We start from the raw sequence: 12,360 nt of genomic DNA, 5'->3' as shown, positions 1-12,360 counted from the left end.
AGGGAGAAGCAGTCTAGAGCTGGTATGGCAGCTTTACAATGTCATCATGAATCCAGTTTCCTATCTACCTTCTTTGCCATACTCAGCTCATAGCTCTCATTTTCATTTCATGTCCAAAATGGCTGCTGAGGCTCCAGCCATCACATCCATGCTTCAGGAAGCAAATAGGGGGAAGAAAAAAATGGCATGTCTCCCATTTTTTAAGAAGACTTTCTGGAAACACCACGGAACAATTTTAGTAATATATCATTTGGCCAGAACGCAGTCACATGGCCACATCTAGATGCAAGGAACTCAGGAAAATATATATGGCAGCATTGTGCCAGAATAAAAATTGTACTAGAAGAAATGAAAAATGGAATGGTATTGAAGAGGCAAATTACAATCACATTATCTGATACATTTTTTAAATTTCTGGTCATTCTTGCTGCTTCCCCTGCCTCTGCCTATGGAGGCTGAGCAATCTATGGCTTTAGGAAACAGAACCCAAGTGAAGGGTTATATATACAAAGGTGTTTAAGATTTTTAATGGGTTTAAGATTTACAGTCATAATTCAGGTGTGCAGAAATGTAACTTTCTTCATTTGTTGAACTTGACTTGCTCACAAACCCCTATTTCCATTAATAGCTAGAAAGAAAAAATTCTTATCAATTAAAGGTAATGTCCCTTCTGTTTTAAAATTGATTCTCTTTGGGTAAATATTCAGCCAAATGCAGGGTTCTTACTTTTTCCTTTTCCTGCCTTCCCACCAGGAAATGGTCTGGTTACCAGAGTCTTTCCACAGTTCTCTAGTTCTCTTGGACCGCCAGTACTTAGTTGTATTAGGTGTATGTCCTCCTTGCTACCCAGGATCTTCCTGGGGTCTGAAACTTGTCTTAGTGGTTTTGCTTTCTCCAGTACCTATTGCAGAGGTTGACATATAGGAAAGAGTTAAAAATGTGACCAGTGAATTTATAAGTATACTTTAATTGCATCACATAATTAATTCAAATGGTAGTATAATGATCTGAAAATCCTGTAAAATTAAAAGTCTATTTCTCTCAAGCCCCTAGCACTCGGTTTATAGCTTTCTTATGGCGCTGATAATACTTAGCTCTCAGTTATAGTGGCTGTGTGCTTGCCTCACCCTTCACTACAGTGTCTGCTCCTTGAGGAATGTTGTTGATGTGTGTAACCCTCAGAGGTCCTGCAGAAAGCCGTGGACATGATTGGCCTTCAGTCAATGGAAATGAGCCACTAGATGAGTAGGGGCTGGTACTTTATAATTTACCACTGGTGAATGACTCTCACCCAGGAAGAAATAAGAATAGATTTTGTGTGTGTGTGTGTGGTACGCGGGCCTCTCACTGTTGTGGCCTCTCCCGTTGCGGAGCACAGGCTCCGGACGCGCAGGCTCAGCGGCCATGGCTCACGGGCCCAGCCGCTCCGCGGCATGTGGGATCTTCCCGGACCGGGGCAAGAACCCGTGTCCCCTGCGTCGGCAGGCGGACTCTCAACCACTGTGCCACCAGGGAAGCCCCAAGAATAGATTTTATCAGAGCTATTTAGAACAATATCAGTAAAGGCAAGTTGATATTTTGCTTTTAACGGAACCCTTTCTTTGTAAGAAAAAAATTGCTTTTATTTTTCAGAAATCCTCCACCAACTTTACTTCATCCGGAAAAATGGTGTGAGGAATTCAACCACTTCATTTCACAGTGAGTATTTCTTCCACTGAAAATTGCTCATCCAGCAAGTCCTTGGACAGTGATTGGAGAAGTCCAAGGTGTGGAATTGACTTGGCGCTAGAAGTTGTTATGCCTTCTAGCACATTATGACACAAAATTTGTTCCAGTAAATGATAGAAGATGCCCCTGCAGGATTTGAGAAATAAGGAGTTCCATTTGACTCTTGGTTATAATCAGTTCTTCTGATCATATGTGTCACATTCATCTGACTCTGCTCTGTCCTGGGGCAAATATTGCCAGTGGGTCTTGTTTAATAAGGGAGGAGACTGCATCTAAAAATCTGATACCCACTCTTGGGCCAGAGAGGGGACAGAAGGTGGCAGCCTTCAGTAGAGGTTTTGCAGCTTGGAAGTTGGGCTTTGCTTTAGGATCTGTGCTTTGGGAGCAGGGCTCCAGTTCCCAAGATGATTGAGGGGCCAAAGTAAGATCTCAGGCCTGAGGCTCCAAGCTGAGGAGCCTCAGCCAGGGCTCAGAGTGTGGAGAACAAGATGAAAACCCAACTGATGGGCGATGTTCCTGGTGGGAGCTCTGTTACCAGGAGCTAGGCAGTATTGCATGGGACTAAGACAGGAACAGAATCAACAGCAGCACCAACAGGGTGGTGACTGAGTGCTGGGAACATGAGCTTTTGGCCTGTCCCCCGGCAGAGAACCACACTGGTCCTGACTCTGGGGAAGATGCTCAGTATGTTGGAGGGGGCTATACAACCCCAAGCAAGGGGCCTGGTGAACTGCGGGGGCAGGAATCTAGACAAGGCCGTTAGAAGCCATATCCTAGCTAGGAGCTGGGAAGAGGTGCTCTCAGTGTCTACTGTATCAAACACGGGGTTCAGAGGTCATGGGAGGAGAAAAGAAGTGACCAAAACAGCTGATAAACAGGAAGTAGGGAAGGGTCAACACAAATTTCTCTAAATTATACCTATGTGCATACTTAACTTCCACCAAGATGCAGAGCAGTGGAGCAGACTGGGTCTCCTGATCGCCTTCCTTAAACACAGTACAATCCCTTGTTCACAATTTGAAAATCCAAAGACCTCTGAAAGATGGAAGTTTTTTTGTACTTGAGTCATTTAGCTGCAAGCCCTGACCTTATGTGAACTGATTTGGTGGCAACACATGACCTAAACTGAATTGAGGCTATTTATAGCCATTATTTATTCTACTCAGTGTGAATATTCATGTGAATTGCTGCAGATATATTAATGTGTTTGATTACAGTGTGCTGCCCCAGATCCTGCTGGGGATGTTACATAAAATACAGTAAATGCACGGGTTTGCTTTTCTAAAATTTGATAAAATTCTGAATTCCAAAACATATTTGTGTTTCATTTTCATTTCAATGCAACATAGTTCAAGGTCCCTGAAATTGTTTGACTGTCCAGTCAATCCCTCTAGCTTTTTGCCATCTTCCTCAGGAGAGAGGAAGGGTAAAGAACTCCAAGAATTCTACTAGCAAGGCTGTGGCGGAATGTGACCATGAAGTTCAAGGCCAGGGATGGAGGACATTTCCTTGTCCCTTCAGTCCCCACTCTGATGTTTCTGCAGAATGCAGAAGCAGCCCCAAGTCAATGGTGGTGACAGTGGGCAATGTTGAGAGGGACAACAGATAACAGCAGGAGGGATGATGCTCCCATAGGAGCAGAGGAAGAGCCACTCCCTGATATTTGGAAGCCAAAGGAGGAGGTGGAAGGCCCTGGAGAGCTAAAGACATCCTGGTGGCTGATCTGAAATGTGTTTCTTTCAGGGAAAGAAATCCAGGGGCTAGGGTTCCAGTGATTTTGCTGGCAAAGGCTGGAGCCAAAGAGTTTTCCTTTTCATTCCATTGCTGCACACAGATGCCCTTGACTGACCTTCTCTAAGCTGCTGGCCTGGAAAACCACATTACATATTCACAGATACACTTTCGTATACCGAGCTCTAGTGATGCCTCTAAAATGTGACTTGGCCCACTCACCAAAGTTTGGGTTCTGTATACTTCTTCAAGAGTAAGTTTGTGTTCTTAAACTGAGCACAGTATTGCTTGGATAGATTTGGGAATAAAGGTACATAATTGATGATAGGATTGGGACTTTCAGGGTTAAATACAGTATAGAAATCCCTCTCTACTGCTGATTTTGCTTTATGGCAAACCCTGTTATATGCCAAATCCTGTTATATGCCAATTAAATCTGCTTATGTCTTCCCCAACTCTGAGAATTCCAAATGTGCTCATTCTGAGTTGCTTTAGACTTAGAAAAGTGTTGATACTAGAATGGAGGACTCAACATAGAAAACAATGCCTTTAGTATGCATACATCAGGGGCAAAGCAAAAGCATCTTGTTGAAACTACAGAGTAGAGTGTCTGAAGAGGTTCTAATGACCAAGGAAGGTAAATAGAAGTTAAGTGATTGTGTGCTTTATTACTAATTTAAGATATGGAAAAATGTCATCAGTCTTCTATTTATTTAATGACTTGTCCTTATTGGTTTTATTAGTGAAAATATTGTGTATTTTAGGTGTTCATGGATTCTTTCCTGACCTCAGCCCCCCAGTCCTGTTTTCCCCATAACATCTGAGATTCTTCAATCATGAGTTTTCCTTTTACAAGATTTTTAGGAATGTAACTATCAAGATTAGGAACTAATTATTATATTTTATATTTTTAGGTAGAAAACTACCCACGATTCCCAAATAATGCCCTTTGGTTTCATAAAGGAGCCAGACCACCAAATGTAATTTTAATTTTCTATTTCATTCTATTTATTCAAATCTCTAATTAAATGTAAACAAAGACACTCACTGGGTTAGAAATGTCTATTTAAAGAGAGAGCCTTGGCTTATTTTTATACTTTCCTTGCTCATATTGGGAGGGAAAGGGAAAAAGGATGAAGAATTAAGACCTCCAGATTATAAAATTTTCATTATTGCTGGGACTGAGGTGGGAAGATGATTATCTGGTAATTTAGGAAAAGTTTTTTAGCCTGAATTATCCAGAAAATTTCCTCAATTCCCATTGTAAATGGGGCCACAGGGCATTGTATTAGAGTAAACTGAACTGGTTCTTTCTAAAGAATAAACAGGACAAGAAAAATTTTAACAGCTTTAAAACCTTTAATACCCTATCCCCACGTGACTGCTGAACCATAGCAGAGTCAATTCAGTAATTTCAGTCTTTCTTGGTCCATGATGGTCACCACTCACCAGAGGACCTTATGGCTTCTCATTGTTGCTGCAGGGGTCTGAAGGGATTGACCAGGCTGCAGGCCAGTGATCACAGCTGTGTAGACAGGGAACTCTGTGTGTGTGTGTGTGTGTGTGTGTGTGTGTGTCTGTGTGTCTGTGTGTCTGTGTGTGTGTGTGTGTGTTGTGTGTGTGAGAGAGAGAGAGAGAGAGAGAGAGAGAAGAGAAATAAGTGCATGGGTGAGAGCAGAGGCAGGATATAAGTACCAGGCTATGGCTTAGTGTTTTTCAGACGTGTTTCCAGCCTTCTTTATTTAGAGACAGGAGGAGAGATTTTAAGGTCCGAAATCCTATTAGTAAACCTATTTTGAGGGTTAAAAAAAGAGAAAGGAAACATCAGCCTGTTTGGTTTTGAACCTGTGGTCGTTAGTGATAATTGACTCATTTATATGTGTTAGTTATGCATTTGTCAAAGCATGACTCCTGACAGCTTAGTTTTGATAAATTAAACATGATGCTCACGTAAATTCTGCACTGCTTTTTATGCATATGGTAGGTCGCTGCTTGATGTCTTTTGTCACCTCTGTAATGTGTGGTTGGCTTTGAGGCGATTTCATTTTCAGCCCTTTCCCCTTTGGCTAAAGCTATTTGCATAACAAGTTTATCTGGTTCAAGTCCCAGCCAGACTTCTGTATCCGTCAGGAGGCTCCGTTCAGAAGTAGCCTTTTGATAAGATAACAATTTTCCTTCGGCAGCTTCACCTTGGTCCTAAAGGATGTCACTTCTTTTTTCAGTTCAAACTAATCTCAGGTCTTTGGACCAAAAAACAAAAATAGTTTCCCAACCTTTGGCCAAAAGGTATCTGTGAACTATGCTTTTTCATTTTGCCTCTAAAACGTTTGGGGTTTTATTAAGAATTAGATTTAGGACTTCATCAATGGCTCTTGGGCTGACTAGTGAGACAATAAAGATGGATTTCTCTTCGTCAAGGGCAAATCCATCAAGAGCACTATGGCTGCTCAGCTTTGGACTCAGTGATGACTTGAACTATATGGTTGCCCACGCACACACTGCTTTCCAGGGTTGGCTGGCTTGAGCAGCTAAGTGTCCAGGTGTGTCTACTTCCTAGGGTGAGCATCATGGTCGAGCCCTGCCATTTAGTCATGAAATGTTGAGGCGACCTTTCCTATCCCTGCAAATGACATTAGAATGGCTATAAGCAGTTGCACTGAATGTTAACAAGGTGAGATCACCCTAGCTACTAAAGTACTAAAACAAATGGGCATTTGCATAAATCTATTCCTTAAAAATTGAAACTCAGACCTGGAACATCTGCTTTTCTGTAGGCCTGAATGTTTAAAAGTAATCATTTTGGGGTGGTTGATTCCTTGACATTGAGTGTATTCCCTTCAAGGCAACAATTCTCAGTCCTTTGCCACTCTCCGTTTTGTGTTTCAAGGCAGCGTAATTCCACATAGGTTTATAATGTCAATGAACAACACGCTTGGAATGATAAATATTCTAACTCAGAAATTGATAAGATTCTACAAGTATTCTTGGCTTTTTAAGTCCTCATGGATTCTCAGGTGGCCATGCACAGTGTTAATACTTCCTGAGTAGAAGGATACAGTAACCTTTATTTACATTACTTCACAAATTGGTAATTTTAATTAAAATGAGCAGTGGTATCTCCAGTGACAGACTCTCTCCATTTTAGATTTATTTAGCCAATGATTAGCTATTACGGTTTCTTGAATTAATTAGCATCTCTTGAGCTACAGGGAATTGGTGAATTAATAAAAACTCATGGAGAAGCTAAAAAAAAATTCTAATTTAAAAAAACCCCAATTCTCCTCTCACCTCTAAACATACATTGATCAATATACTTATAAATGCAACCCAACTTCTTTCTCATTTTGAAAAATTGGGATTTTTTTTCCCTTTATGAGGAGAACAAATAAAGCTGTGTGTTTCAAGGTTATATCTCCCTGAAGAGCATCTAATTTAGATTACCTAATAGATCATCTAAAGACACCGAGGGCCTGATTTGATCTCACTTGTACTCCACTTACAAACTCAGCTGATAAAATCTGCTTCTCTCATGGTATAAACCCAAGAAGTGACTCAGTATGACTTGAGGTTTGAAACACGGTGCAGTATCCACACATACCTGGAATATGTTGTCCTGGGAACCGTGGCAATGACAGGTTTAGCTTCATCCAAAATAAGCAAAATGCATAATAAGTAGGTGCTCCAGACTCTAGCCAGCATATTCTGTTTATTTCGCACCAAATGCTGAGTTTACATCTTGTAAGAAACCAGGTCTGTAGCATATGTCATAGATTTCATATTAGTCCTTGAGGCACATTATGTTAGGTGACTTTTATTTTTATTAATTTTTATTGGAGCGTAGTTGCTTTACAATGTTGTGTTAGCTTCTGCTATACAGCAAAGTGAATCAGTTATACATATATATATATATCCCCTCTTTTTTCAGATGCCCTTCCCATTTAGGTCACCACAGAGCACTGAGTAGCGTTCCCTGTGCTATACAGTAGGTTCTCATTAGTTATCCATTTTATATAAGGCAGTGTATATATGTCAATCCCAATCTCCCAGTTCATCCCATTCCCCCCTTCCCCCTTTGGTAACCACAAGTTTATTTTCTACATCTGTGACTCTATTTCTGCTTTGCAAATAAGTTCATCTGCACCATTTTTCTAAATTCCACATATAAGCGTTATTATATGATATTTGTCTTTCTCTTTCTTACTTCACTCTGTATGACAATCTCTGGGTCCATCCATGTTGCTGCAAATGGCATTATTTTGTTGCTTTTTATGGCTGAGTAATATTCCATTGTATATTTGTACCACATCTTCTTTATCCATTCCTTTGTTGATGGGCATTTAGGTTGCTTCCATGTCCTGGCTATTGTAAATAGTGCTGCAGTGAACATCGAGGTGCATGCATCCTTTCAAATTATGGTTTTCTCCAGATATATGCCCAGAAGTGGGATTGCTGTGTCATATAGTGGCTCTATTTTTAGTTTTTTAAGGGACCTCCTTACTGTTCTCCATAGTGGCTGTACCAATTTACATTCCCATCAACAGTGTTGGAGGGTTCCCTTTTCTCCACACCCTCCCCAGCATTTATTGTTGGTAGATTTTTTGATGTTAGGTGACTTTTAGATAAGGTTAGAACGTACTGTCTGTACCATTTATTCCATAATGGCTTTTCTTTCTTCTTTAAAAAAAAATCTTACTTGAATTTCATAATGTAAATCAAAAAGAATCTGCAGTTGAAATAAACAAGTGGTGGTGAGCTCTGCGCTGTCTGTATGTCCACGCACCTGGTGTGTGTGGGCTGGGGGTGGGGAGATGGGGGTGTGGCTCACACATCCGTCCACAGCCTGTTCCCCTCAGCCCCTCCCCGTGTGCTGCCTGACTTACCATCAAGAAGAGGCAGCTGTGGAAGAGCAGTGTGTGCCATCCAGCTGTGTCACTTAATAGCTCTGTAACCTGGGGGGAAGTATTTAACCTCTCTGACCTTTGCTTTTCAATTGTCAAATTGGGGCTGAGAATACCCATCTCAGAGGGTTACTATAAGGATTAAATTATATAATATGTATGTAGAACCTGGCAGAAAATAATAACTAACATATGTAACTCTTACTCGTGCCAGGCTCTGTTCTCTGCACGTCACACAATTGGCTTAATCCTCACAGTCCTATGAGGTAGTTCTAATATCCCCACTTTACAGAAATTGAGGTTGAAAGAGTCCAAGAGTCCCAAGACCACAGCTATTAAGGACTGGAGCTGGGATTTGAACACCAGAAGACTTGCTTCGTATATATTCACGCTCAGCCAACAGTAGCTGTTATTTTTATCATCCTTTGCATTTGGCCATACCACTATCCTGAAACTGCTTTTTTGAAAGTGTCACTGGCTCCCTCCCTTTCCCTGCCATCGTGGGGTATGCGGTTGACTCTGTTCTTCTCACAAGACTTTCAGGATCAAGCAGTTCTTGGCCAAGAAACAAAGGCAGAATTGTCCCATTCCATTCCCTAGTGGATTCACATGGAAAAACTGGTTTTAAAGTCAGGTGTAACTCTAAGAGCAGATATTGGAGAAGAACCAAGCTGGGTCTGTAAGGAATCACACATGAGATGGCACACGTGGTGATGCGAAGGCCACCAACGTCTTACCCCATCAAGCTGAAAACGTCACCACTATCTGGACAGTTGGACATTTGTGAGGAGGCTATTATTTTTCTCTTTGCTTCTTTGCCTTTGCACTAGTAGGTTCAGTAATAAAGTGTGACACCTTTTGTAGGAAAAAAAAGAAAGTGTCAATGACCTCCTGAAAGTGTCAACACCTCTGGAATATTTCAATCTGCTGTCCAGCTTCTCTTTATTTAGATTTCAGCTCACTGACTTTCACAGCTCAGGACATGGACACACACACACACACACACACACGCACACGCACACGCACACGCACACCCCTCGGCTCCCTTCTCAAGGGCAACAGCAGAGCCCCTCAAGTTCAGCCTAGAGACCACCCCCAGCAGGAGGCAAACAGAAGCGCAGACAGCCCTAGCTCTCCCCGCATCCCAGCGCAAACCTTGTCTAGGCTGAGGCCTCTATCTCTGCTGTCTGCTGGCCACACCTTTCTTGGTAAGGAGGGAGCACTGGGGCAGGAAATGGCTGCCAAGACCCCGGGCAGCAGAACCCACAGAGCATGGCAGCTAACTATGGGAGGAGACAGGTGCTACAGAGAGGGAAGAGTTAACCATGACTCCACTGTCTTCAGCATGGGAAAAGGTCTTTTCAGAGAACACATGTTGGGGAGATTAAGAGCACAGGATCTGAAGTCAGGTTGTATTCTAGCACTGCCACCGACATTTTTCACCTTGAACAAGTTATTTAACCTCTCTGAGCCTCAGTCTGTAAAATGGAAGTACTAATTCTTAACCACTTAGGATTAAGATCAGGTCTGCTGTGATAGAAAATCCCAAATAACAGTGGCTTAAACAGGATGGATTTTTATTTCCTCTCACATGAAGTAAGCTGGGAGTCAAACCATGCATGTACTGCTGGTCTGGCAGGGTATGTGGCAACCACCCAGACTCCTGCCCTCGTGCTGCCCCATTAAGTGTTGTTTCCATTCCCAAGGGCACCTCATAGGCCAAGATGGCTGCTGTAGCTCCAACATTTATGGGCAGATGGAAGGAGAGGAAAATGGAAGTTTCCCTTCTCTAAGAAGACTTTCTGGCAGTTTCATACAATATATTGTTAGCTGCAGTTTATCACGTGGCCACACCTAGCTACAAAAGAAGCTGAGAAATGCAGTCTTTGGACAGGGCAGCTACAGGCCCAGGTCAGTACCAGAGCTCTATCCCTACGGCAAGTGGAGAGTGTGTAGACAGGTAGCAGTCTGGAATCATGCTCCTTTATAGAGTGTTGTAAGAATTAAGTGAGATACCGACTGAGAGCTCAGCAAATGTGAGTGATCATGATGAATATTGTAACTTAGAATAGTGCTGACCTCAAGAGATGAGGGAGTCAGGAAGCAGAGCCAGGGGGTTCTATGGGGTGATGAGTCAAAACAGAGGTGGATCTTGAGGAAAGGCAGTCATGATCCCCCACCAAGGCTGACCTGTTGCCTGAGAGAGATGAGGAAATTAAGGACAAGGTATGAGCATGGAGTGGCCAGGTTCACATGCCTCCTGGTCTTCTCCCAAGGGCTGTGATGTTCTTTTGATTTGATGCTAAGCCCCAGATTCCTGCCTGCTCCTCCATTCCCAGGCCACTGTAGTTTCCACTGTGGAGCTTCCACAGGCTCTGGTGACAAAGCACATCTGGCTCAGAGTCAGTAAGAATTTTAATTAAAAATGGAAAGGAAGGCTCATGTCATAGTACTACATTCTTCCAACCCACTGATAATTTCTGGCAGGGTTAAAAATAACAGACATCACCCTTTGGCACTAAGGAGGAAAAGGCTGCTTTATTTTTTTTTGAATTTTAAAATTTTTGAATTTTATTTTTTATACAGCAGGTTCTTAATAGTTTTCTATTTTATACATATTAGTGTATATATATTAATTCCAATCTCCCAATTCATCCCACCACACACACCCCCGCCACTTTCCCCCACTTGGTGTCCATAGGTTTGTTCTCTACATCTGTGTCTCTTTTTCTGCCTTGCAAACCCATTCATCTGTGCCGTTTTACTAGATTCCACATATATGTGTTAACATATGATATTTGTTTTTCTCTTTCTGACTTACTTCACTCTGTATGACAGTCTCTAGATCCATCCACGTCTCTACAAATGACCCAATTCCATTCCTTTTTATGGCTGAGTAATATTCCATCGTATATATGTACCACATCTTCTTTATCCATTCGTCTGTTGATGGGTGTTTAGGTTGCTTCCATGACCTGGCTATTGTAAATAGTGCTGCATTGAACAATGGGGTGCATGTGTCTTTTGAATTATGGTTTTCTCTGGATATAGGCCCAGTAGTGGGATTGCTGGATCATATGGTAATTCTATTTTTAGTTTTTTAAGGAATCTCCATACTGTTCTCCATAGTGGTTGTATCAATTTATATTTCCACCAACAGTGCAAGAGGGTTCCCTTTTCTTCACACCCTCTCCAGCATTTGTTGTTTGTAGATTTTCTGATGATGCCCATTCTAACTGGTGTGAGTTGATACCTCAGGGTAGTTTTGATTCGCGTTTCTCTAATAATTAGTGATGTTGAGCAGCTTTTCATGTGCTTCTTGGCCATCTGTATGCCTTCTTTGGAGAAATGTCTATTTAGGTCTTCTGCCCATTTTTTGATTGGGTTGTTTGTTTTTTTAATATTGAGCTGCATGAGCTGTTTATGTATTTTGGAGATTAATCTTTGTCCATTGATTCGTTTGCAAATATTTTCTCCCATTCTAAGGGTTGTATTTTCATCTTGTTTGTAGTTTCCTTTGTGGTTCAAAAGCTTTTAAGTTTCATTAGGTCCCATTTGTATATTTTTGTTTTTATTTCCATTACTCTAGGAGGTGGGTCAAAAAAGATCTTGCTGTGATTTATGTCAAAGAGTGTTCTGCCTATGTTTTCCTCTAAGAGTTTTATAGTGTCCGGTCTTACATTTAGGTCTCTAAACCATTTTGAATTTATTTTTGTGTATGGTGTTAGGGAGTGTTCTAATTTCATTCTTTTACATGTAGCTGTCCAGGTTTCCCAACACCACTTATTAAAGAGACTGTCTTTTCTCCATTGTATATCCTTGCCTCCTTTGTCGTAGATTAGTTGACCATAGGTATATGGGTTTATCTCTGGTCTTTCTATCCTGTTCCATTGATCTATATTTCTGTTTTTGTGCCAGTACCATATTGTCTTGATGACTGTAGCTTTGTAGTATAGTCTGAAGTCAGGGAGTCTGATTCATCCAGCTCCTTTTTTTTCCCTCA

General features: G+C 41.6%; 1 protein-coding gene and 1 pseudogene across 1 annotated transcript in view; both read left to right on the top strand.

The window, feature by feature from the left end:
• Positions 1 to 12,360, top strand: part of MYO3B (myosin IIIB) — a 474,746-nt gene that overhangs the window by 194,425 nt on the left and 267,961 nt on the right. The window contains exon 10 of the mRNA XM_029225906.1: positions 1,633 to 1,698. Coding sequence (XP_029081739.1) covers positions 1,633 to 1,698 — 66 coding nt within the window. The remainder of the gene's footprint in view (positions 1 to 1,632; positions 1,699 to 12,360) is intronic.
• LOC114897177 lies at positions 8,887 to 9,040 on the top strand (annotated as a pseudogene).

Source organism: Monodon monoceros, unplaced genomic scaffold, assembly GCF_005190385.1.
Source record: "Monodon monoceros isolate NGI ecotype Baffin Bay Population unplaced genomic scaffold, NGI_Narwhal_1 Super_Scaffold_16, whole genome shotgun sequence".
In the NCBI taxonomy this organism is placed as follows: domain Eukaryota; kingdom Metazoa; phylum Chordata; class Mammalia; order Artiodactyla; family Monodontidae; genus Monodon; species Monodon monoceros.
This window is presented reverse-complemented; position numbering and strand designations above follow the sequence as displayed.